Raw genomic sequence first — 27,983 nt, 5'->3', positions numbered from 1 at the left:
GTGTGACTTGTGTGACAAATAAAATTACTGGCGAGTATTTGAAAGGATTTTTTGTTATCTGTGTTGCTGCATGCTGTGATTCCTCCTGTCTTTATCGATTTGTTTATGTTTTTTTAGGATCTAAATTGCCTAATGGAAAGGTACCTTAAACCACTGCAGAAAGAGACGTTTCTTACACAAGACGAGGTATAAGGAATTGACTTTTAATTATTTCCAAATTAATTACATTGTCTCTAACAGATTGCTTGGATCACATTGATGTCACCAGACTAATGTAATATAATATTTCTTTATACAATCAAACTTGTGCAATCATCAAGCTTAAAAGATCTGTATGTTATATTCTTTTTATTCTTTTGGTTTTATTTTTCTTTCTCCACATCTTTCACCATGTGTCCCTTTCCACCTCTCTCCATCCCAAATTTTCTCTCCTCTAGCCATCCCTTTGTATCTCACACTCTTTCTGCCATCATCTCTCACCTTATTCTTATTATATAACTGTAGGGTAAAGACAAATCATAAGGTTTAGTTCAGATAATCTTTCCTTTTTCTTTTCCTTTTCTTTCTTTTCCTCTTCTTTCACCATTCTCTGTCATTATTATTTTTTTATTTTTTATTTTTTTTACCTCTCCTGTCTTCTCCCCTTCCTCTTATCTCTCTATTACTCTTTTTACTGTCTTTTTTGGTTAAATGTTTGAGTAGTTTTACTTAGGTTTTAACACCAATAAGAATCACATAAAAAGTGTAATTTTTTTTCCCAATTATATGAAAAAAATAAAAATAAAATATGTAATGTAACAGTCAACACAATTCAATGAGTACCAGATTACAGAGAATGAGGAGTTGCATTGGGGGGTTTGGTAGAGCTAATGTCACCACATAACCCTCAATTAAATGGTAATTGCATGAATAGGAGCAAGTAGGAGTGGGGTTGAGAGTATGGGGCAAAAACAGAGAGAAGGGTAAGAAAAGAAGAGAGAAGGAAGAAAAACCACATAGTGGAAGAGAAGAGATGAAAAGGTAAGAGAGTGATGTTGTAGAGAACGATGTTAGGAGTAGGGAAGCATTCAGTACCCAAGTTAGTACAATGTTTTTTTTTTACACGTTTGGTCAAAGACCGCTGGCAAGCAAATGGGGGAATTTACTAAAACTGGAGCACTCAGAATCTGGTGCAGTTGTGCATCGTAGCCAATCTGCTTCTAACTTCAGCCTGTTCAGTTAAGCTTTGAGAATAAAACCTAGAAGCTGATTTTTTTTTTTTTTTTGGAGAACTGCACCAGATTTTGCACTGTCCAGTTTTAGTAATTATCACCCACAGAGTTAGGCCTCGTGTACACTGCTGCTCCTAAATGTGAGTCTAGGAACCTTTAGCATTTTTTTTGCCCAAGCCCCTGAACTCAACTCAATAAAAGCCCATGTATCCATGTACACATAGGCTTTTAACAGAGGTAAGGAGTAACAGAGTTTAAGGGCAGTTAAATGTCCCCTGGCGTTTTTTGGCCAGAATGTTCCTCTCCTGAACGCGACTTTTCTGCTTTCAGGAAAGGAACATTCTGGGGAAAAAATGCCAAACGCAGCAACGCATGTAAACGCGGCTAAGCTCTAGCCATGTTTAGCGTTTGGGATTTTATTTCAAGGGTAAGTTCTTTGGCTAATGAAATTAATAAACTCCAAGTGCTAAATGTGGCAAAAAAACGTGGTACCACTTTTTTCCACATTTAGCGTTTTTCTGCTGCCAGGGGATTATGTATAGGGGCGGTCAGTGTACATGTAGCCTTATCCAGGGAGCCCATACTTTTTGGAAATTTGAGATTGTATCTAACATTCCTGATAGTTTTGTGTGATACATACAATAGACTACTGTATATGGTATTTACTGTACACATTTCCAATATTATGGTTGTATTTTTTTTTTTTCCTATACTCTTCTTTTTGCATTAACTGAACTGCAGAGGTTAATTTTTAAGATTTAAACAGGAGACTCTACTGTAATTGTTGATTATTTTAGGATGTCCGCGATCTGAGATTCGTAGACAAGCAGGAAAGTCTGTGCCATTAGAGAGTTTAATAGACTGTAGGACAGACAGATGCAGGGTCATTTCCTTGTTTTTCTTCAGTGTGGCCCAACATAACATGAATCGTTTCGTTCTCCTTGTGTTCCAGCTGGACGTGCTATTCGGCAATCTGGTGGAGATGGTGGAGTTTCAGGTTGAATTTCTGAAAACTTTAGAGGATGGGGTCAGGCTGGTACCAGACCTGGAAAAGCTGGAGAAAGTCGATCAGTTCAAGGTATACATTTTCTAAACTATTTGTGTCTACTAATGTATTGTGAAATTTACAAGAAGACACAATGAAGTTGGATGAGAAGCAGTTTACCCTTAAACTGCGTAAGGGGTTCTTTACTGTCAAAGCGGTAAAGATGTGGAACTCCCTTACACAGTTGGTGTCGGGACTGCCGATAATCAAAAAAAAACTCTAAGATGGGCTTCTTAGCGAACACAATATACTGTACAAGGATATGGGAAATTGTATTGACACAAATCCATACACACCCACTCACACAGGTTGAACTGAATGGACTGGTGTCTTTATTTAGCCTTACCAACTATCTAATGATGAAGAATTTACACACACATAATGTTATAATGAAAAAATGGTGTATAGAGTTGGGAAGGGTTAGATCCCATGTCATGTTTTTATTGCTGCCTGTGTCCCCACTGGGGAGATTAACCCCTTCACGCCTAAGGGTAAAACAAATCTTAATGCCGAAGCACCGTTTTGACATTTTAGTAAAACTACATATCATAAATACTTTGTGCTTCCTGGTGGACATGCGAATTGGATGCAAGGAAACCTGCATCCATTTCCCAATACTGTGAGCCCAGCCTAACAGACACAGATACTAATATACAAAAATATAAAAAAAATTATTCTGCCCAACATATACTGACCCTGACCTTTTGACCCTTATTTGATCCAAACACATACCCTGGCACTGACCTAGATCACACTATCTAGCTATTTTTTATTTTTATTTTTTACACACTTTTTTTTTTCTGCAAGCAAAGCGAGGGATATTGTGTACCTCCCCCCTCCATTCACAGAGAGAGAAACACAGGGGCCGGCTTCACAGTGACTGATCGCTGTGGTAGCCAATACAATACAGCAATCAGGGGACCCAGAATCGAGAGTTCTGGGTCCCGATCATTAGTACGGGGCCCAGGGCTTTTGGTTAGACCCCGGTCTCTGTGCTGGGAGTGCTCTGTGCACCATGTGTGGCCAGCTTTACAAGATGGGAAACCAGTTCACTTTAGAGAGATTTTCTCTCATTTCCGGTTTCATCTTCAGGACTGGAAGTAAAGGAAAATCCCCCATGGGACACAAGTAACAAAGAATAAGCTGATAGGTATTTTCCCCAATGCTTACCCTATACAAAACTTAAAGTGCTTCTAACTGTAAAGGGTCTTTTTTCTCTTTTTTTTTTTTTTACCCTTTATGCATTTTAAAACCTTCTCTGTGCAGCTCCCCCTTACTTACCTGAGCCCAATCTTGATCCAGTGCTGTGCACAAGAGCAGCGGCGCTCTCCCTCTTTACAGGTCCATTGGCTCTTGCTGCTGTCAATCAAATCCTATGATGAGAAAGCGGGGATGGGGCAAAGCCCTGCTGTCTGTGTCTATGTCCAAGAGTGAGAAAGCCCACACAATTGGCCCCGTAGGAAGCGACTTCTTGGCACTTGGTAGGGGGGAGGAGCCCAGCTATCAGTACACTGTTTGCAGAAATTTTGTGTTATCTTGTTTGTACCTAGTTTGTGTGGATGGAACAGATGACGGTGTGGGAGATTTACTAAAACTGGTGGAGCTGTGAACAGTAACCATCAGCTTCTAGATTTTGTCAAAGCTTCAGCCCTGGGTTCACACTGCCGCGACCTCAAGTACGACATGCCTGTGCGAGTTCATCGTAGCTAGCATACGACTTCTTTAACAGCAGTCAATGGAAGTTGTTTTAAAGTTGCACCAAAAATAGTGCAGGAACCTTTTTCTAAGTCAGAGCAACTCAAGTCGCTCCTTTAAGAATGGTTCCATTGTCGCTAATGGGGTGCAACTTTAACCCTTTGGAGCCGAAGCCTTTTTCTGACATATGTTGATTACAAGTTAAAATCAGTATTGTTCGCTAGAAAATTACTTAGAACCCCCCCAAAAAAAGAAAAATAAATATATATATATATATATATATATATATATATATATTTGTGTGTGTGTGTGTGTATATATATATATAATGTGTGTAAGTGTAAATCCTGCGAAATACTATCTGTAAAGTCAAGAAGACTAAGCTGCTGGCATTGTTCACAATTCCGCTCATGCGGTGACCTAATCGATATATACAAAATGCCGTACTAACAGGTGCTAATCAAAAAATATTATACAGATAGTGCATACATTTAGAAAAATATTGTGCAATATAATATTTAATATATTATACTGTGTGCAATACAATCACCATGTATTAACAAAAATGTCCATGCAAGTGTATATAGATTCTTCCGAATTGATGATAAAAAAACAAAAAAACACAGTGCTTGATCCGCCATGCAATTCCTTCTCCGTACACAAAAACATTATTGTGCTACCTCAGTGTGCTCCCCCCCTCCCCACCCACCAGGAGTAATCTCACCTGGGGTAGTGTGATCACTGCAATTAAGCGTGATCTAAAACAGCTTTTTAGCCCACAATTGGCTACATCCAGCTTCTCCAACCTCCTTTAGGCTTTTCTCATTGCGGATTATGGTATCCAGACATCATGAATAAAAAGATATAAGAAAGCCAATAGTGCTTATATCCTTTTTGTTCGTTACTGGGAAGATCCAGTGTGAGATGAATAAGCAGCAGCCTTTCAGACACTTCCTAGCCCCCAGCTCCACGCTGGTTCCTTGGAGTCGTCACCGTTCTGGCCCCTCCCCTACGTGTGTCGACACAGGGTCTTGTGTCTTACTCAGGAGGAGTGTCTGTAAGGCTGGGGGGGGGTGTCCCCTCTCGCTCCCACTCCTTGTAATGACAGCTTAGTGGCTGCTCAGCCGCATCTGTTGTCATTACAAGAAAGCCGACCGTCGGCTCTAAACAACGGTTATGGGATGATGCCTCCAGCTGCAGGCATCACCCCTGCACAACCCCCTGAAGCCGAGGCTGCATATTTGCGTTCCATCGGCATTAAAGGGTTAAACTCTTAAGTTGCATCAGTGTGAACCAGGGCTAATTGAATAAGCTGAGTTTAGAAGCTGATTGGTTATTATGCACAGTGTATCAAATGTGAGAACAACTATTTATAAATGAAGGTATACTGGACAGCCACTGAAATATCTAGCGAAAATTTTAAATGAACAGACCTACTAAGAGCAGTTTTGATAAAAAGTATAAAACAAAACTTTACTGGACATCAAAATACATAAAGCTTCTTACACATAAAAGTTACTATAAACATTAACAAGACTCAAACATACACTCCTATTTCCAATATCCCAAAGAAAGGTGAAACAATACCTAACTCTGGCAACAGCTTTCACTCGATATCTGGAACATGACAGTGAGGAGGTTTTTTGCTGCATGCTTTCCTTCCACAGCTCCAAAAAACAAATCTCCTTTTCCTCTACGCTACAGACTCTAGTTATAGTCCTGTGGACCGGAGACCACCAACAGGATGTAAATATTCCTGCTGACCACCCACAGGATGTAAATATTCCTGCTGACCACTCACAGGATGTAAATAATCCTGCTGACCACCCACAGGATGTAAATAATCCTGCTGACCACTCACAGGATGTAAATAATCCTGCTGACCACTCACACAGGATGTAAATATTCCTGCTGACCACCCATAGGATGTAAATATTCCTGCTGACCACCCATAGGATGTAAATATTCCTGCTGACCACCCATAGGATGTAAATATTCCTGCTGACCACCCACAGGATGTAAATATTCCTGCTGACCACCCACAGGATGTAAATATTCCTGCTGACCACCCACAGGATGTAAATAATCCTGCTGACCACTCACAGGATGTAAATAATCCTGCTGACCACTCACACAGGATGTAAATATTCCTGCTGACCACCCATAGGATGTAAATATTCCTGCTGACCACCCATAGGATGTAAATATTCCTGCTGACCACCCATAGGATGTAAATATTCCTGCTGACCACCCACAGGATGTAAATATTCCTGCTGACCACTCACAGGATGTAAATATTCCTGCTGACCACTCACAGGATGTAAATATTCCTGCTGACCACTCACAGGATGTAAATATTCCTGCTGACCACTCACAGGATGTAAATATTCCTGCTGACCACTCACAGGTTGTTTTGTGAGTGATGTCAGCAAGACATGGTTGCACCCCCCCACCCCCCAAAAACCACATGGTCAATTGGATATGCGGCAGCCATCTTTACACACAACGTCAAATTTTACTAAACCACCTGTGGGTGAGAGAGATTGCACGCGTATGGGAACATTTGTCATGAATCCGTTAAATATCCACAAATGATACACACAGCTGCCCCATATTCTGTGTGCACCAGTTTTAGTAAATGTTCCCTTGTAAGCTCAGCTGGTTAGTGGTTCATTGTAATCGGCTAAAGAAATATGTTAGTGTATAAATCCAGGAAATTAATAAAAAGAGATGTATAAGAAATAAATTCTGTATTAATATTTGGACATCTTCAGCATATTCAATTCTTTATCTGAAGTTTATTTTATCGGAGTATCATTCCTTTTATACATTTTTGTCATGCCACATCAATCCCTGGTCATGTTGCAAGGGGTGGGGCTTTAAGCTTACATTTTATACTGCTTCCATTTCTTCCTGATTTTTAGAATTTGCGAGGCAAAGAAAATCTGTACTCCCTGTATGCCATGGTTTAACACCTAGTTTTATACCTGTGACGCAGTCACACATGGCAGTGTGAATGTATTATATTGCAGCACTATAGAATTTCCCTGAAATATGTTTTAATGAACACAGGAAAAAAAACTCTTCTAGGTTTGTAATAATTGAAGCCATTCAGATCTCGGAATATAAACCATTAACAACCCTCATATAGGGTTTGTGCACATACACATTTTTTCTGGGAAGCTTTTCTTTCCATACAAGTGGTTGGGAATTTAAAAGCAGCTTAATATAGCTTGAAGAGCCGATCAGGGGGAAGTCTGCAGCACCTTTTGAAGGAACTTGAAAGGATCTCAGAAGCTTCTGAAGCTGATCTCAAATGCAGGCTGAATGCACTGAAAGCACTCTGCCTTTATCCATATACACAAGCCTTGATATATCTGTACCTGTCACTTCATTGACCATACTCAACTCCAGAATTTTTTTTTTTTCCTTCTTTTATTTTGTGCTCTGCTAGCTTCGAAAATGGAACCAGTGTAGGCAGGGTCCTTTATAAATGTGTGGTGGCTATAGTAAGGCCATGATACTGTTTATACATGCAAAAAATATGCGGGACCAGGTAAGCCGGAACACATGTAACTAACCGGACTTTCAAGGCTCAGCATAAGAGACAATGATGTAGTAAAAAATACATTTCACTATACAAAACTAGCAAAAACAAAGGCATACAAGCCAAAAAACTATCCACCAACAATTATTTACATAAAATCTGCTAAGGTAACGGAAGAACATGGATAAATATCATATAAAGCACAACACTACTTGTAGGACTGTATGCTTCTGGTAACCCAAGATGCCAGGTCGGTCAACGTTTCTCCGATAACACTGCTCCTTCAGGACCCGATAAGACAGGATAGAACAGCAAATTTTGCAGTGGATCGTGTGAGTTCAACAAAGTACAGTCTGGGGGCGGGCACAGGGGCACCAGAACTCAACAAGCAGGTGGCAAGTACACGTCACGGGCCAAAATGCTGGAAAGTTCAGATTGAGAGCTGAAGGCTGCGCATGGTCTCTAGTAATGGTATCACTAGGTCGTGTGCAAAGCAAAATAGGATAGGCTACCACAGATAGTCCCAGCAATCAGCTGGGATATTATAGGACCCAAACATATTGTAGGTATAGGACACCCACAAACTGATCCAGGGGTGGTACCCACATAAACTATCCGCCAGCCTTCGTTCAGAGTCACCAAGAACCTTGCCCACCAGACTGTCAGTTTTTTTTTTTATAGCAGCGGTATGGTCATAGTAGGGCCATGATACTGTTTATACATAGCCTCCTGAAACATTGCTAAAAATACAAGAACTTCTTATGGCCTGTATACACTATGAGAATATCGGAAGGAAAAAAAAACGCATTTGGAGCAATCGTCTGATAATTTATTCGTTAGTACACTGCTTTCAAGAGACAATCAAGACAGTTCATACAAAAATATCTGAAAGGACAAGCACGAAAACTTTTCTCGTAAGATGAGAGAACAATTTTCATGTAATTAGTCTAGGATTTGTATGAAAAAAGATTGATCAAGATCACGCATGCTCGGAAACTAAAGAATACATTACATTGCGATACATTACATCACTTCCGAAGTTGTATTCTGTTTTACGAAAAGTTTCACTTTAACATATTCATTTTCTAAATGAGACTAGAGTGCAAAAAAAAAAAATGGATGATTATCTGTCCGATATTCTCATTGTGTGTCTGAGGCTTTAGGGTCCATGCGCATGGTATGCATTGGGCTGTATTAGAATAAGGAATTGCCAAATGCAGTCCCAACACATAGACAAGGCAATGTGCCTTATGTTCTATTGTTTCAGTCCACACCAAAGCAATCTGTTAAATCGGTCCCCAAACTGAATTATGCTTCTTTATTAAATTTTAATTTTTAACTTTATCTTGTTCTATGTCTTCCGTTCAACAGAAAGTCCTGTTTTCTCTGGGTGGATCTTTCCTATATTACGCTGATCGATTCAAGTTGTACAGTGCCTTCTGCGCCAGTCACACTAAGGTCCCAAAAGTTTTAGTGAAAGGTAAGAAGGTTTAAGTTGTTTTTCTGAGTTGTATAACCCCGGACAAAAGCTTGGCGGTGGTAATTCCATCTACATTTGATAGCACATTATCTGTTCTTGCATTAGCTTCTGTTGGTATTCAGACTTGCTGTATCATAGGGTCATAAACTTGGCACCAGAGCCAGCCATGTTGGTGATAAAAGCACAACTGGCATTAGCAGCACATCGGGGTTTGCCATTGCTGGTCTCCTTGGAGTGGGGTTCGATATCTTTTAAGTGTTCACAGCTGTCTGCATCTCTAGTGGGATTGGACAACATACAGAGAGATACCACTGATGCATTCAGCACGCTGTGGCTATGCTGGAGGCAGATAGATTAAACACCCCAGACAGCATCATACCCATTTCCTTTCACTTCCTGACAGCTTTGTTCAGATGGGGACCCATTAAGATTCAATCACAGAGAGGCTTTCTAAAAGCAAACCTCTGCTGCAATCACTTTAGAAAACCCGAGATGCCCTGTGACACTAATGCCGTGGGTGCACTGTGAATTACATTTTACAAAAAGGAATTTTTTTTAGAAATAGTAAAATGATCAAAAAACTGGTAAAAAAAAAAAAAAAAAAAAACCTTTAAAGCTGAATATTGTCTTAATAAAAGAGACATGCATATTTTTTCCTTGAATCTTGGTGTGCTTTGTGTATTTCTTGCAGATCTGTGCAGTAATCCTGTAAGAAAGTTTTTACCTCTGTGTAGAAGCTTTCTGTAAGGGCTCTTTCACACGGGCGGTCCGATCAGATCCGCCTGTCAGTTTTTTAGGTGGATCTGATCGGATGCCCCATTCAGCCCTATGGAGCAGCGGATGTCAGCGGTGACATGTCCGCTGACACCCGCTGCCATCCGCATCCGATCCTGTCCGTGAAATCCGGATGGATGAAAACCCTATTTTCCATCCGTCCTTGGGGATCGGATCGGATGAGAGCGGACAGGCGGTCCGCTCTCATCCGATTCCCCATAGAGAGCAGCGTGGGCTGTGACACCTCCCTCTCCGCACTGCAAGCGGAGACAGAGCTGTCATCCGCCGGCTCACCGGGGTTCGCGGATCGATCCCCGCTGAGCAGCACGGATCCGCCTACGGAGGCGGACCGTGTGAAAGAGCCCTAATAAAGACTGGTCACTGCTGCTCACTCTCCTTGTACAGGGAGATAGGTCTTGTCTCCGCCCCCTCCTGTATTTATCTGTAAGCCTGTAGTAGTTGGAGCTGCTGGGCCCCTTCCACAGCTCTGCTCTCTGAACAGGCTTTGTACAGCACAATGATGATGTCACCACTACTTTAACAAGGTGAAAGCTGGACCTTTTTGGTAAAGTGAAAGGGAATTTATATGCTTTCTGGCTTCTGAGGAATATATTTTAAATGAAAATGTCTGCCTGCAGCTCAGCTTTAAAGTACTCATTGTCAAACACCTTTCTTCCCATTAACCTTTTCAGCAGTTAATCTTGTTCCTAGACTTCCTCTGCTCTGTAGCTAGCTCCTGTATTTTACTTCTGCAGCAAGCTGTGCTGAGGCTTTAAACATTTTTTTCTTTCAACAGCGACTGTATAATTCTGACAATTTCAGCATAGTTTGGCGTGAAAGGAAATTGGCCTGTGTAATTGAGGCTAAAGTGTTAAAGATGGAGGGAATTCATTTTTAGGTTCAATAGTTTATTTTAAGGTGAATGCAATTGCGAAATGACATCTTTCTCTCCTCCTCATTCTGGAAACCCTTATGGTTTTCTTTGTAAAGTCCTCCTTTTCATTGGGGAGCCTTTGTTGCAGAAGATTACCAAGTCTCTTTGTGTGCCTTCATAGGGTCTGGTTTTAGCACATTAGCAGTCAGGATGAAAGTAGGCTACAGCTGAGCTACTTTATCAGGCATTAAATATTAAGAAGCCATTTTGTTCCTCTTGACTTGTAAATGCCAAGCGGACCATTAGTTCTTGCATTTTTATTTTGCACTTGGATGGACAGTACACACTGAAAGTGAGCCTGTGTTCACTGTAAACCACCTGAAATGATTGCAGCTCTGAAAAACCGAACCTAAAAAGTGCCTACATGCACTTTCAGAGACCTTTAGGGTGCTATACAATCCCTGAAGCCTGCATAGCTTCATTATGTGAATCTCAGCCTTAAACATCAATATTGGTCTATAACTTTGATTAGTGACTTCACTGACTTATAATGAGGTGCAGAAGGGGAAAGTGGATGGCTGTGGTTCAGCTTCAAGATCTTGAAATTTGTATTGTAGAGTGTTTCACATGTCTTATGGTGACCTTGATTGTATCTGAAAGTACTTTTTAACGGGGTGGCAGTGGCTTAGCTTCAAGATCTCAAATTGTTTTGTAGGGTGGCTAGGGTGACCTTTTTTTTTATCAGGTAACTAGGCTTGGAGTGCTCACATACATGATTGACTTGCACTTACCATGAGCGAAAAAATAATTGGTACAATGGAACATGTGACTCACTCTTCTATATGACAATGGTGGTGCTTGATTATTGGCCTAGTGATGTCACATGGGAGTGTGGAAATGGGTCCTCAGATCTGCATAAGCTCCAGCTAGAGTGACTCCACACACACACACACACACACACACACACACACACACACACACACACACCCCCAACAGGAAAAAGGGGAACTTCTGTTGATTTTCCTTGTATGGGCAAAGCACAGGTTTGCTTTAAGGGTAGGTGCCTGATTTTCTGATTTGTAGGCATCCTAGGTTGCTCACCATATAAAAAGCCCTAGGCCCCCATTCACATTGAGTGCAGCATTGAAATTGTGCAACTTCATCTGAAGCCGCATGTCAGTGCGACTTGAAAGACATCTGTGCGACTTCATGCAAAGAGGTCTATTCAAGTTGTACCCAAGTTGCAGGAACTACTTTTTGAAATCAATGAGGCACCGCAAAGTCGCCCTCACATCAATTTGAACACTGCCAATGCCGGTTGTAGGATGTGACTTGTCATGCAATTTGAAAAATGCACTTTCCACTGTGAATGGTGAATGGGGGCTGAGTCCTGTTTATTAAGCTCTCCATCATACAGACTACTCCATCTTGGTATGTGCACGGCTAATGTGTTTCACCCAGGAGCTTACTCCTAGGGTAAATGCGTTAGTTGTGTGTGGAGTCCATGAGTTACCAGCTTCTGGGATGGGAGGATGAATAAGTACTGTCACATGAAGTGGAATATTAGATCCTGTTTCCAGCTAGAACAACTTGGAGCTTACACAGGGTTTCATTCATTTGTTTCCAGTAGCCAAATGGAGCAAGGAGAAAACAGATAAACCACAAATATGTGTTGCTGGGGCAAGCAAGTATTAAAGCAAATCTGTTGATTTTCCTTGTATGGGAAAAGCACGGGTTTGCTTTAAGGGTAGGTGCCTGATTTTCTGATTTGTAGGTATCCTGGGTTTGAGTCCTCTGAGAAGCTGAGAGAGATAAGGGAAGGCATGTGCTGGCATCTCAAGGTGCTTTTAAGCTCCTGAGATCTGGGCACTTTCCTGTTCTTAATGGAACCTACCAGGACAGAAATATACAAGGTAGCTTTGCAGACCTTATTGTAAAGGTGCAAGCTTTGTGGGTTTCTTCCCCTGCCTTTCCTTTTTAATGAGCTGCTAATCCAACAAGTATGTGCATACCAGGTTCCTTGGCTCCTTACTTGCCTGCAAGCTTGTTCTTAATCATGACTCCTAGGCATTGGTTATGTGGTGTGCACCAATCTGGCGTGGGAGACTGGTGTTAAAGCGAGCCAGCCAATCGGTGGGTGTGCTTGAACTGTTACCCTACCCACTGGCAACCCTAATGAGAGAAAAATTTGATTCAAGCAATAAAAGCAACTACATGGGGTCTCATTACCATTTTAATGATGCCTCTGGGGAGTGCTGCAACAAAAAGGATTTTGCATGGATACCGTAGGTCCACTTGAAAATATCAAATTTTGTTGATAAGTGAAGGAACCCTGTAATTCAAAAGCAGTCATCGAGCCACAAGTTACATGCCCGATTTAGCACATAACTGTGAATTAAGTAGAAGTACAAGTGTACACCTGCTATTATTCTGACCTATATCCGTGTTTTCCTGAAAATGCTTACTCCTGCTGTTATAATCGTAGCGATAATACGAAGCATGCAGAGAACAGTTCTGTATAAATAGAACAGGTTGTAGGCTACGGACATGCTTCAAGGGACACAGTTCTTTCATATATTCCAAGATCAAAGCAATTTTCTGACTAATTAGTCTAAATGTATTCCCAGATTGTAATAATTCCTCTGGGGAGTTCCCATTGTGGCTTACTGTGATTTCTATTCTTGCAGCTAAAACGGACCAGAACTTCAAAGCGTTTCTAGATGCCCAGAACCCGAAGCAGCAGCACTCTTCAACCCTGGAGTCCTACCTGATCAAACCCATCCAGCGCATTCTTAAGTACCCACTGCTTCTGAAAGAGCTGTACTCATTAACAGACGCGGAGAGTGAAGAGCATTACCACTTGGATGGTAAGGATGCAGAGGGGTGCTACAGTGGACACAGGATTTTAAAAGGGGGGTTTAAAGTGATTGTAAACCTATTTTTTAAAATGGCAAACATGTCATACTTCCCTGCTCTGTGCAATGGTTTTGCACAGAGCATCCTGATCCTCCTCCTCTGGGGCTCCTGCAGGTGATCCTGGCTCCTACCCCTGCCGAGTACACCCATAGAAAGCTATTTGCTATGGGGCACTCGTACAAGCTCGATCCTGAGCTGCACTCTGGACACACAGAGTGCGGTTTGGCCTCACAATGGTTCCCGCTGCTGCCTCCATGTCCAGTGAGGGGAGAAAGAGCGGAGAGAGCTGCTACTCTCCGACACAGCTCTGGATAGAGATTAGGCTCAGGTAAGTATAAGGGACAGGGCTGGGGGAGGATCCTGAATACAAAAGGCTTTATTACCTTAATGCACAGAATACATTAAGGTAAAAAAACACTTCTACCTATACAGCCACTTTAATTTTACCTGCGAGCTTGAATTTGTTGTAGAGTATACTGTATGTAGGGTATATGTACATGCATTGCACATTTTCACACAGGTGGTTAGCACTCATCCCCTGCATTGCTAAGGTGCTAAATTCAGTTTTTACCAGGAACATGATCTACATGGACTTTTGTGTTTTGTGTCTATTGTCTCCACTTCTGTTACATTTCAAAATCAATAAAAAAAATCAGGCATTGGTTGGCTGCTGGCCAACCAACAAGCAGAAGAACAGAACCTATAGCCAGGCATTGAACATTCTTGACAAGCAGTAAAAAAAATTCTGGTTTGCTGCATGTCTGGTAAAATCACCTTTATTTTTAGCAAGTCCATAAAAACGGCCAAACACACAAACGGAGGGGAACAGCTTCACTAGCTAACGCGTTTCATGCTCACTTAGTGCTTCGTCATAGCTCACATACAACATTCCACTACATAGATCTATACTGTATACATATATGCAACAATTACCTGTGATTGAAACAACCTGTGTGAAACAATTGGTTTGCGGCTGCCAATAATTGGCCGATGACCGCCCCCGTTTAGGGATGCAGATACCAAAACTAACATATATAACAGAAATAAAGCATCATAAGAATCGTATAAAGAACAGTCTGAATACAAAATAAAAATGGAACCCAAAAAGTTAAGAAAATTCTGAAAAAATGTCTATCGGGGTCACCGGTAGAAAAAGTTTATAAAAATGTCTATCAGGGTCGTCCGTAGCAAAAACCTAGAATTCACTTTATTCATTCATCAAAATGTGACACATCCCTTTCATGGTTGAGCCCTACAGGCTTCTGTGTACCCAGACGGAAGATCCAGAAAACTTCCTTTTTACTCAGAAGTCTGAACTTATCACCACCTCTCCTCCTGGGGACTATGATCTTTTCTACACATTATATAGAGACAGCTGAGGGGTCACATGCATGACAATCATTGAAAAAAAAAACAATTGTTTAACACAGATTGTTCCAATCACAAGTAATTGTTGCATATATGTTTATATTTCCCTGTAGTGGACATTGGTATGTGAGCTATGACTAAGTGCTAAGGGAGGAGAGTGAAACGCGTTGGCTGGTAAAGCTGTTCCCCTCTATTTATTTGTCTTTTTGGAAAAGTTTTTATAGACAGCCAGCTTATTTTTATTTTTTTTTTGCTCATTGGAATCTGTGATGGGAGGGCCAGCACCTGGGCTGTGTGTTAGTGGAGATGGGAGACTGACCTAGAGCCATGTTCACACACATCTAAGCAGTAAATGAGCTCTTAAACAAATCTACACTGAAAACTGTAGCTGCTGCAGGCAGTGTGGAGCAATTCATTCTAAAAGTACACAACAGAAATGCTTGCGTTGTTTCACTCCTTATCACCCAGCAGCTCAGCTACCAGCTCTGTGTTTACATTAGAGATAAGAAGGCTCCAAGGACTCCACGTCACTGCTGGGTGGGGGGAGCCAGGAAAGCTGAACTGGTATCCTACTGCTGGAAAGGGTGAGGTGATCTGCTGAGTCGCTACTGGGAGGGCGAAGCCAGAGCTATCTAAATGGCAATATCACTGCTGGGGGGTAAGGAGCTAAGCTGCCAAGTCGCTGCAAGGGAGTAGAGGGCTGAGTTACGGCTGGAGGAGTTTAGCAGGATGTGTTTAGTTGCTGAGTCACTGTTGGGAGGGGGTGCAGGGAGCTGAGCTTCTAAATTACAGATTTTGTGCTTCTGTGAACGAAGAGGATGAATTACTAAAAATCTCATTTACTGCTTGTTAAGAATATTTAAATACTTGAATGTCTATAGCTTGACCACAGGTTCACTTTTAACCTCTTAGAAGAGGCTGCTTTACAGTTGATAGCATGAAATCCTGTACCTGCTGGTTGTGGCACTTTTAACTTTTAATCGCGCACTGGGGAATCAATAGGACACGTTTAGTGCATTATGGTTCATTTTGCATGAGTAATACAGGCCGACTATCATGAATTAATCATGACTACAATAATTTTCTCGGTCACTGACCAGTAACACGCATGCAGCCAGTAAAGCTAGCTGGAAGTCAGAACCTGCATATTTTTAAGGCCAGTGACAAAGAATGTATTGGAGCCGTAGAATGACTGACAGTAAGAAAACAAGCATTTTCAGGACAGTAGTATCCTTTAGCCCTCGTTCACATAGAATTTGGCTTTAATATCGTGCGTCTTCATCTGAAATTGCACAATTTGAAAGCTGCAGGTCAGTGCGACTTCAGATGCGACTTTGAAGACATCCATGTGGCTTCATGCACAGATGTCCATGCAAGTCGCACCCAAAATGGCCAAAAGTAGTGCAGAAACTACTTTTTCAAATCGATTCAGCACCGCAAAGTCAGCGTCGCACCGATTTAGAATAATGCCATTGCCGACAATGGGGTGCAACTTGCTTTGCGATTTGACCTGTTGCTCCAATGTGAACGACAGCTTAGCATGTTTTCCTAACAGAACTGAACATTGGATTTAGTTCCTGTTAGGGACACTGTAAGCATGACATTTGTATGTTCTCCCTGGTTGGCATTGGCTACCTTCTTATGTTCCCATTTCCTCCCACAGCCAAAAAACAGAGCAGCTTAATTGATTTACAGCCACCTTGACCTACAATTGTATGACTGAGGTTGTGGTTAAAATGTTACATTGTGTACATTTGTTGTGAATCTATGGGGGGAAGAAAAGCTTTAGGGCTCTTTCACACGGGCGGTCCGATCAGATCCGCCTGTCAGTTTTTTAGGCGGATCTGATCGGATCCTCCATGCAGCTCTATGGGGCAGCGGGTGTCAGCGGAGGTCACCTCCGCTGACACCCGCTGCCATCCGCATCCGATCCTGTGCTGAAATCTGGACGGATGGAAACCCTATTTTTCCATCCGTTCAGTAATCAGAGCGGAGCAGATCTGATGAGAGCGGACAAGCGGACCGCTCTCCTACGATCCCCCATAGAGGGCAGCGGGTGCTGAGACACCTCCCTCTCCGCTCTGCAAGCGGAGACGGAGCTGTCATCCGCCCGGCTCAGCGGGGATCGCGGATCGATCCCCGCTGAGCAACACGGATCCGCCTGCGGAGGCGGACCGTGTGAAAGAAGCCTTACAGTAGTACTTTAATTCAAGCAGAAAGGTTAATCTTTGGGAGTGAAAGGGGGGGGGGGGCGACTTAGAATTCTAGACTTCCCTACATTGCCACATTTGCTTGCTAATTGTCTGCCATCCTAGCGGTATAACATGAAATCGTGCTTCTCCTTGATCTATGGATTCAGTCAGGGAAATATTTGTTTCCAATAAATGTTGTACCTTGTCTCCATGAACATATATTGCAAGTAAAAAGAAAACTGCAGATTCCTTCTCCAGTGGGAAAGGCAGTGTGCAAGGAGAGCAGATTGATGTCTGGTAATAAATGTTTTTTAGTGTTATTTATTTTAATATTAGCAATGCTCTTTGCACTCCCTTACTGAATTGGTCTATTTGTTTATTATTCATAGTGGACATTAAGGGTCCTTTCACACGAGCGCTCCAATCAGATCCGCCTGTCAGCTTTTTAGGCGGATCTGATCGGATGCTCCATGCATCCCTATGGGGCAGCGGATGTCAGCGGAGACATCCGATCCTGTCCATGAAATCCGGATGGATGGAAACACTATTTTCCATCCGTCCAGGGGATCGGATGAGAGCGGACAGGCAGTCCGCTCTCATCCGATTCCCCCATAGAGATGCATGGGGCTGATAGGGTTGATTTACTAAAACTGGAGAGTGCAAAACCCGGAGCAGCTGTGAATGGTGGAGAATCAGCATTTAACTTCAGCTGGTTCAATTAAACAAAAAAGTTGATTGGTTTTTATGTAAAGCTGCACCAGTTTTAGTAAATCAACCCCCATGTCAACTCGCCATGCAGTGCAATGTAATGTTGTCCCTAAAAAACCTTTGCATATCATAGAAGAGCTCACTTTCAATGTATACCCAGCTACTTCACTGGCTAGAAGTGTGAATAAATGCAAAGGATTTTCCTGCATGTTTGAAACAATGGACATTTTCTGCAAGTGTCTGCACATGATGAATATGGTGCTTGTAAAAAGTAAAGTAAGTATAGGGGGTTGGGGGATAACCTTTAAAGACACACAGTCACTCTGCCCTGCAAGGGAAAGGTGACATTCTTTTTCAGTGTCCCTGTAAGCCTGGATTTAAACTGCTGCGGTGCGAGACATCCCATGTAATTCGCATAGGAATCATAGCACATTCCTGCAAATTACATGCAGAGACTCTGGGGTGCAATTTGAGCCGTGGATTTGTATGGCTCAAATCGCACCGCACTCGCACCAAACTGGTGCAGGACCCTTTTTTTTTCCTCACCAGAATCTGATCCAATTCTGCAAATTGTGCTGCAAGCTGATTGCGGAGTCTCGTTAACTTAACATGCACTCCACAATCTGTTCGCATGGACTGGTTGCAATTTAGATGCGGTGCCGAATTGACACCACATCTAGTGTAAATCCAGGCTAAATGTGAACATGTTTGGACAAGAATAGGGGAGCTGCCATAGCAATTTTTTTTAAAGGTGTATACTTCAGGGTAATTGTACTTGTACTCATCCTTATCTACTTAGTAGTTCCTAACTTGATATAAGTATGCAGCCTGTAAAGCTGGGACCTTAGACTTGCATTAGCATTAGAGCTTGCACCCTTTAAAACAAGACATTGTTGGCAGCAACATATCTTTCCTGCCATATTCTATGTGAGAACAATGTTTGTTGCCTAACGGCAACCAATGAGATTCAAATGTTGAAGTAAAAGTCATAATCTCATTGGTTGCTAGGGGCAATACAGACATATTAAGCCAAATGTATTCAATATATAAGCCCAGGGGGGCAGAGGACTAAGGGTAAAGCACAGCATCCATTGCAATCAATCAAAATCTATATGGTCCTGGTCTGGAATCCGCATTCAGTTCTGTTTGATTGCATAGCCCACTGGGAGCTGCATAGCCTCCCATTGGGGCCCCAGCTTCTTCTGTACATGTGCAGAAAATCTCCAGTCATTCTATGGAGAAAGCCATCTATCTTGGAACATGTACAGTTTTCTTGTCCAAAGGTTAACAAACTCGGGAAACTAGCCCACCCTGTTGCACGCTGTCTCTGACTTAATTTCATCCCAGTTTATTGGCAGAGTTTAGATGTATATTGTCACTTAATATCCATTGTGATGAATAATCATCTCCAGTATGATTTGCATTAGAGCTTCCGGATGGTAAGACAAGTCTTTTTCAAGGTCACTTGGTGTAATTACTCAGCTCTTCCAGTTCAGAGTGATAGACAGACCTCAAAGTGGACAAGACGACCTTGACGAGCTTTCATGTATATTAATGAATGTTTCATATCTTCATAGCCAGCAGACATGGATTAAGCTCCGTTAGGAGCTGTGAATCATTTGGTACATCTAGTATGAACAGATAGAAGACCCAGGGCAAATGCATGTTTTTTTTTTTTTTTTGGAAGGAAACCAAACCAAAAGAACCTGTATTTTTTTTTTTGGTAATCACTGTGCTTTTTGCTGTTCGCAGTGGCAATCAAAACCATGAACAAAGTGGCCAGTCACATTAACGAGATGCAGAAGATCCACGAAGAGTATGGCGCTGTGTTTGACCAGCTCATAGCAGAACAGACCGGGGAAATCAAAGAGGTACAGACATTTCTCTCTCTATACATTAATATTCTACTACTATTGTCATCCTGCTGAGAGATAAGTCCAACTCCAATAAACCTTTTCATTTTGGGACAACATGCAACTATCATACTTGTGTTGTGTGGGGTTAAAGAGGAACTGCAGTCTGCTCACATAATTTGTAATAAAAACATCTTCCCCATTCTGAAGCTTTCCTCCAACCACTTTTCATATTTTATATGTACTGTGATTCTGTACTTGCCAATATATATAATATAAAATATACATATAGACACACACAAATATGTATACAGACACACACACACACACATATATATATATATATATATATATATATATATATATATATATATATATATATATATATATATATATAGACACACACAGACTGACACAATCCAGCTCCGTAGCCCTAATTGGCTTTCCTATGACTCATCCTATGACTATAATATATATATATATATATATATATATATATATATATATATATATATATATATATATATATATATATATATATATATATATATATATATAGTCCTCCTATGACAAATGTTTTACTATCCAAAGTTTTAAACAACAAGGGCAGAGGATTTAATAGATGGAAAGTGTATAAATGTGTAACTAGTAAATCACCTCTGTAGGCCATTTTACTTACCATCCAAGTCACAGGTTATAGTATGGCAGGTTCAACTGGGCTTGAGGATGTGCAACCCTTTTGGAGAAGTCACTTTTTGCTTAACTAGTTTATTTTTCTTTCGTTCATTGACTGACGCAGATCCTCATCTTCTTGACTATTGGGTTATACTGCCCCCTACAGGAGTAGGACACTAGGCAGAAAAGAACTATAGGGCAGTCCCAGGGGATATACCACCACTCTCTGCTATAGGTACTCAGTTTTTTTCTGCCTAGTTCCTTGCTGGGATCTTTGGTCCTGGCAATTTTTTTATTTTTCAATGGATTTTTTTTCTTATTTTTCTTATTTTGTTATTGTGGGATCTACAATCAAATGCTGGACTGGGCGACGGACTAGATAATCCAGATCCAGAAGTTCCCCAGTCTGGCCAGCAAACGCATGCAGACCGCAGCGCCGCGCTAGGTCGGCCGTGACATAGCCCCACTGGACGAGGGCTGGCCTGTGAGTTCAATGTCTCGTAAGGGTGCATACAAACTGGCTTCGGCCTGAGTTGCAGCGTTTCATCCTGGCCGACAGCACCCATATTACGATGGAGCCGTGGTCTGTCCAGAGCGGTGTCCACCCTGTTCCTGGTGTGGTAAGCAGCTGTCCCCCTCTACCCCTGGAGGGTTTTGGGGTGGACGTGCCCCCCCATCTGCCCACACCTCCCACCCCCTGTTGTGGATGTACCTTTTTAGGTCGGCCTGGGGTGTTGGGCTGGCGATGGGGGGGGGGGGGGGGGATTGCCGCCGGCGACTTAACGTTCAAATCCTTGGGAGGGGAATGGGCCTTGTAGGGGCGCCTGCCAGAGCCCTCCTTCCTGTTGGGATATTTTTTAGCTTCTGAGGCCCCCCTATGGCCCCAAGAAACCATGTGGGGTCGCCATTTTTTTGTAGCCTTTTATGCTACAGTTCGGCGGCCATGTTTGTGTAGCCTCGGCGGACATTTTCTTGAGGTTTCTCATTGAAAAGAGTGGCAGCCATGTTTTTGGAGCTGAATGGGCGGTGATTCAGTGGTGGAAGCTCCTCCTCGGACTCTCATGCTGATCCCTGGATATTCCTCTTCCTGATCGCAGCATGGTGCACAGTTAGTTTGGTTTGTAAGTACCTGACCAGTGGTGGTGAGTCTGTTTGTGAGGTTCTCTCTCCCTCTCTCTGCTGTTGCAGAGGTAATGCTCTGTGCTGGGCCTTGTAGTGCTACCGGAGCCGTGGGGTGTGCCTTGCAATGTTCACTTTTTGCTGTGGGCATATTTCACCACCTGATCCCCTCTGAGGCTGTCAGGGGCCCTCCAGGTTCCAACAACTGACTGCACTGATGGCGGTCCTGGAGTCCTTGGTATCCAAGGTAGATTTGGTCAAACGGGCTCCCCCCCCCCACCTTCACCTGCTTCCTCTTGTCTCATCAGATCCAGAATCTGATTTGCCGCCGCTGATGCGAGTTACCCTTCGGGGTCTGCGTCCATGCACCCTGCGTGCTCAGATAGTGAGGATGATTCCTCTGCTTCTCTAGCCGGGTATGAAAAGGTGCTAGTGGATGCACTGTTTGTGTTAGTGCGGGAAACCTTAAATATGGTGTACATGGCAGCTACAGAGTCTTTTAGAAAGTCAGACTTACTATTTGTCCTCACGGATTCACTTTGCAAAGGGTTGGCTGCTTCTGCTGCGACCATTTCCAGATGGATCAGACAGACTGTGGTTCAGGCTTATGCCATTAAGGATCAGGTTCCTCCTTTCCCTGTTAAGGCGGACTCTAATCGGGCGCTTAGTGTGTCCTGGGCCTTCCGTCATCAGGCGTCAGTGATGCAGGTTTGCAAGGTGGCGACCTAGTCGTCTGTGCACACGTTCACAAAGTTTTATTAGGTGGATGTGCAGGCATCTGCGGATGCTGCCTTCGGCTGCAAGGTTTTGCAGGCTGCTGTTTAGAGGACTTTGTCCTCTTTGAGGATGTTTTAATTTATTTCAGGTGAGCTCCAGTTGTTTTATGGTTGAGCTCCATCTTACCTGGTTGGCTATGTTTAGCCTCGGGAAGTATTTTTTTCTTGCTGTTCCCACCCCAGTTTTGACACTGCTTTGGGACATCCCCATGGTCAAGAAGATGAGCTGTGTCCGTCAAACGAAAGAGAAAATGGGATTTTTGACTTCGTAAAATTAATTTCTCTGATGTTCATTGATGGACACAGCACCCACCCCTCTATGTGAGATTTTTCTCTTCTGACACTAACAAAACTGAGTACCTATAGCAGAAAGTGGGAGTATACCCCCTGGGACTGCCCTATAGGCTTAGTCAAGTTCTTTTCTGCCTAGTGTCCTACTCCTGTAGGGGGCAGTATAACCCAATGGTCAAGAAGATGAGGAGCTGTGTCAGTCAATGAACATCAGAGAAATGGATTTTACAGTAAGTCAAAAAATCCAATTTTTATCTTTGAGTTCTTCAATAAACTCTTAACTGTCTTTTAATAAAACAATAGAAGCAGTGCATCCTGATCAATGCAATCCCGGTAAAACCTTGGGAGCTATACCCAGACCCCAGGCTGTGGGTAAAGTACTGAATTCCACATGGGCATTCACTTTATCACTTAGTGCAACGCGTATAGTCAGCTGCAGGTTGCTACATGTCCAAGGCCATGGTCCATCCCTATGAAACCCAGACCCTGAAGACACTTTCAGGGATATGCCCACCATGATGGGCAAAGCCTGGTGCCATGGACAGGTAAAACAGGGTTACCCTGTATTTCTGACCATTACTGTTTTGGAACTAATTGCATTAGGGTTTTTTATTTTATTATAAGAGTGAGCCCACATTTTATATGTAGATCTTGCATTGTCTTGCAGGGTCCACTTTAAGCCTTTGCATAGTCTGATTTGTCACGGTCCCTACTGTCTTCTCAAAGTTTGTAAGGAAAGCTTATTTCTATTAAGAACATGCCTTTAACAGTCTATTCTTTTCTGTGTTGTAGGTTGCAGATTTATCAATGGGAGACTTATTACTGCACAGTACCGTTGTGTGGCTTAACCCTCCGACATCACTTGGCAAGTGGAAAAAGGATCCGGAACTGGCAACCTTTGGTAGGCCTGACATCTTCAGTACATTACACTATACAAATTAAAATGTTAAGTGTATGTAAAGTAAAAAACTTTTTTTCCTTTTTAGCTTTGGAGAGTTGTGACTGTTTAAACTCTTGACAGATTTTAGTTTTTAAATTAGTAATTTAAAAAACCTTTTAATCGAGCTTTGTATTCTTAAAAAAAAAAAAAAGCAAAAAAACACTAGAATATATATATTTATTTTTTTAACTCTTCTTATTGACAAAGATGCATAAAACCAATCGGTATGAATAATCTGCTAATCCTTGCACAGCAACTCTCTGTTTAGGAGTAGGGCCATCATCAATGCAAGTGGTTTAGGACTAAGGTTGTAAACCTGCTCAGAGGAGGGGAGAGTGAAGAGCTTTACTTTGTGTTGTAGACGAACCCAGACCACAGTCTTGGGCAGTGAAAATATAATACAAGTTTATCAAATAAACTACTTGGCACTTTTTTTTATATATCCAAGAAAAATGTTTTGAAATTTAGAACCATAGCCTTGACATACAACACATTACAATACATTGCCCAGATGGGTGATAATAAATTATATCGAAGCTGACACAAACAACAGTAATATGTATGTAAATTGTTAAATAAATTGTATACAGCTGCCTTTACATAATTGGTAGATGTATACAGTACGTAAGCAGAGTTATATCTAAAACTGTGCAGGAGCACACTCTTAAATTACATCCTTTTGCAATATTAATTCTTAACAACCTGTCCATAATTAGATCCACTGGTGCTAGCCCAGGAACATTCAGCCAGGGAGCCCATAGTTTTTCATACTTATTTGGGCATCCTCTGTGCTGACATACATATTTTTCCAAACAAAAGTACTGCCAATCCAATATTCCTAATACATTCCCCTAAAATGGGTGGATCCAATGACCTTCAGTGTACAAGTATTAACTTCCGAGGTGAGGGTTTTGGGGTGGACGCAGGCCCCTCGCTGGGATGGTCCCCCCCAGTTCCCATCCTTCCGGTTAGGACCCCTCCTTGAGTCTGATGGGTCATCTATTCCCCTGTGGGTCATCTATTCCCCCCTCTTTGCCCCCTTCCCCCCTCTTTGCCCCCTTCCCCCCTCTTTGCCCCCTTCCCCCCCTCTGCCTATACTGGGGTTGTATGGTGGTTTGGCTATGTCCTGGGGCTGCTGCAGGGTGCTGTACTGGTGATGGGGGCAGGGGGGTACACAGCTGGTGACCAGGCAATTGGCTGTGGGGGGCTGTACCTAGTGGAGGGCTCCTATCACGCCCCCCCCTTCTTGCTCTGTCTTGCCTGGGCCCAGGGATCCCTCCTGGGTCCTTGGGAGCCTCGTGGAGCCATGTAGGACTGCCATTTTGTTGTAGCTTATATTCTCTATAGGCTGGTGGCCATGTTTGTGTAGCCACAGCGGCCATTTTGCATTAGCCTGGCATTGACTTGAATGGCGGCCATTACTGTGGAGCCTTCTGGTCATCCATTTTAGCTGTGGGAGCCCCTCCATATCCCCTGGTGCTGACTTCTGCGCCTCTTTCCTTCCTGGACGCCGCACGTGGAGTTCTGGTGGGGTCCTCTCCCTCTCTCTGCTGTAGGATTGGGGGGTGCTCTGTGACTGGCGACCGGTTGGTGTTACCAGCATGGTGGGTGAGTCCCTTAGCAGTAGTTTTTTTTTGCACTTTTGTGGGTACCCTTATTCCTCATGGAGTCCTTGGAGCACATTTACCATCCTGACCCCCTCTCAGAGCCTGCGGGGCCCTCCGGGTCCCAAACATTTATTAATGTACTGACGGCAGTTCTGGAGTCCTTTGTGTCCCGGGTGGAGGTGGCTTTTGGGCAGCTGGGTAGTAAAAAGTGCCCCCCCGCCTTCCCCTGATCATCTGTCTCCTCAGATTCTGAATGTGATCTGGCCGCTGCATACGGGGCTCGCCCTGAGGTGTCTGCGGCCTTGTGCCCTAAGTTTTCAGATAGTGAGGATGATTCCTCCACTCCTGTAGCCGCGCACAAAAAGGTGCTGGTGGACGCACTAATTGTGTCTGTGCGTGACACCCTAAAAATGGAGGACGCAGCTGAAGCTGTGGTGGAGGCACCGATTTACCTTTGGCACTCACAAGCCATCTAGAGCAGTGAAGGCGTTTCCATTACCTTCCCATTTTGAAAGATTTGTCATAAGAGTGGGAACATCCAAAACGTCCCTTTAGGGGTCCCTAAATGATTTGCAATGAGGTACCCATTTGAGGAGTCCCTCAAGAAGTGGACTGTTCCACTGGTGGTGGATCCCCTGGTTTCCAGGTTGAATAAGGCAAGCATGATTCTGGTAGAAGAACCAACGGCTTTTAAACCTTTTAGGACCGGAGGATTTTCCTGCTTAATGACCAGGCCACTTTTTTCAACTTGGCACTGCGCGACTTTAACTGACAATTGCACGCTCATGCAATGCTGTATCCAAACAAAATTTACGTCCTTTTTTTCCCACAAACAGAGCTTTCTTTTGGTTGTGTTTGATCACCTCTGCGCTTTTTATTATTTGCGATATTAATAAAAAAAGGCGAAAGTTTTGCGGACAACTTACATTTTCTACTTTGACAGTTAAAAAATATCTAATATATTCAATTTTTGTCATATATTTAGGCCAAAATGTATTTAGCTACATGTCTTTGACAAAAAAATTCTCAATGAGCGTATTTTTAACCACTTTAAGACCGGAAGATTTTACCCCCTTCCTGTGACCAGGCCATATTTTGTGATTCGGCACTGCGTTACTTTAACGGACAATTGCGCGGTCGTGCGACGCTGTACCCAAATTAAATTTACATCCTTTTTTTTCCCCCCACAAATAGAGCTTTCTTTTGGTGGTATTTGATTACCTGTGCAATTTTTTTAAATTTTTTTAAAAAAGAGCGATAATTTTGAAAAAAAACAATATTTTTCATTTTCTGATGTATAACATTCCCCAAAAAAATTTACAAATCAAAATTTTTTAACATTTTAGGCCAATTTGCTTTCTGCTACATATTTTTGGTAAAAAAAAAATTGCAATAAGCGTATTTTGATTGGTTTGCGCAAAAGTTACTAACTACGGAAAAGATTCGTTATTTTTATTGGCTTTTTTTTTTTTTTTACTAGTAATGGCGATCTGCGATTTTTTTGCGGGACTGTGATATTGCGGCGGACAGATCGGACCCCTAACTGACATTTTTGACACTTTTGGGGAGACCAGTGACATTACTACAGTAATCAGTGCTAAAAAATATGCACGGTTACTGTAATAATTACACTGGCAGGGAAGGAGTTAACACTGTTGGTGATCATGGGGTTAAATGTGTGCCTCATGCTTACTGACGTGTGTGGGGGGAGGGGGTTGTGTGACACAGACACAGATTGCAGGGTCAGCTATGCTGAATCCTGTGATCTGTCCCTGTATGTCCTAGAGAAGATCCTCCCACTTTGTTTACACAAGCGGGCGGATTTTCTCAGTCTTTCCCCGACGATCGGGGAAGAGAGACGGTGATCGCCGTCTCTCCTCCCCTGGCCCGACTCCCGCTGTGTCTAATGACAGCGGGAGTTGACCTTCGGCGGCGCGCACGCCGAGACAGCAGGGAATCCAGCGACGTAGCAGCATCGTGAGCAGTCCTAAAGTGGTTAATGATCCGGCTGACAGGCTAGGGCTGTGGCCCGCAGTATGTTGATCACTGTGGCCGGCTCGGCACTCAGTCTTCACCATTGCCCTGGTGTCACAAACTCTGACGGAGTGGGCTAAGCTTTTACGCTGTGACCTCCCCCCCCCCCCCCCCTGCCTTTGCGGAGCTGGTGGACCAGTTGGTCTAGGGGCTGCAGTTTATCTGCGATGCCTCTTTGGCTGTGGTTCCCTGATTTCTAGACTGTTTTGGCAGTGGTCCTTAGGTGTGTTTTGTGGCTCAAATATTGGTCTGCGGACCAGACCTCTGAAAAAGCCTTAACTGATCTTCCTTTTCAAGGAGATTGCCTGTTTGGAGCTGCCCTGGATGACATTATTAAGAGTCTCACAGGGGGGAAGAGCACCTTTCTTCCGCAGGCTAGTAAGGGTAAGGAACCTCATCGTAGACATGGCTTGTCCTTCTCGGGTTACAGGAAGTTTTTTCGTCCCTTAGGGTTAGCTGACAAGGGTTCAAAGACTTTCAAGGCCTCTTTGGGAGGATCCACGTGAACTTGGTCTGGCAATTCCAAAGCGGGGTTCTCCAGACCCAATGATGAGGCTCCTTCTGCATGAAGGTGCACCCTCACCCATGCCTGGGGTGGGGGGGGGGGTTTGTCACTGGTTTCCGGACAAGTGAACCTCCTTGGTGCAAGACCAGTGGGTCCATGAAGTGATACGGTTCCGCTAAAATATCAAGTTTCTTTCTTAGCCTCCAGGGAGGTTCTTTCCTTCCAACGGGCCTCTGTTCCTGGACCGATTGCAAGCCCTGTTCGGGAAGTTGCAAGACCTGTTATTTCAAGGGGTAATTGTTCCGGTTCCAACTACGGAACGTTTTTTCAGGGGTTTTATTAAAACCTGTTCACTGTCCCAAAGAAAGAAGGC

The 27,983-nt window shown here is 43.0% G+C and overlaps 1 protein-coding gene across 3 annotated transcripts in view; it reads left to right on the top strand.

The window, feature by feature from the left end:
• The window catches only part of TIAM1 (TIAM Rac1 associated GEF 1), a 588,418-nt gene that overhangs the window by 531,906 nt on the left and 28,529 nt on the right, over positions 1-27,983 (top strand). For all 3 annotated transcript variants that reach the window (XM_082245498.1, XM_082245499.1, XM_082245500.1), the window contains 6 exons: positions 118-186; positions 2,164-2,289; positions 8,870-8,978; positions 13,314-13,493; positions 19,563-19,681; positions 23,317-23,425. In XM_082245498.1, coding sequence (XP_082101624.1) covers positions 118-186; positions 2,164-2,289; positions 8,870-8,978; positions 13,314-13,493; positions 19,563-19,681; positions 23,317-23,425 — 712 coding nt within the window. The remainder of the gene's footprint in view (positions 1-117; positions 187-2,163; positions 2,290-8,869; positions 8,979-13,313; positions 13,494-19,562; positions 19,682-23,316; positions 23,426-27,983) is intronic.

This window comes from Pelophylax lessonae, assembly GCF_965119305.1.
Source record: "Pelophylax lessonae genome assembly, chromosome: 2".
Lineage (NCBI taxonomy): Eukaryota > Metazoa > Chordata > Amphibia > Anura > Ranidae > Pelophylax > Pelophylax lessonae.
Note: the sequence above shows the minus strand (reverse complement) of the source record. Positions and strands in the feature narration are given on the sequence as shown.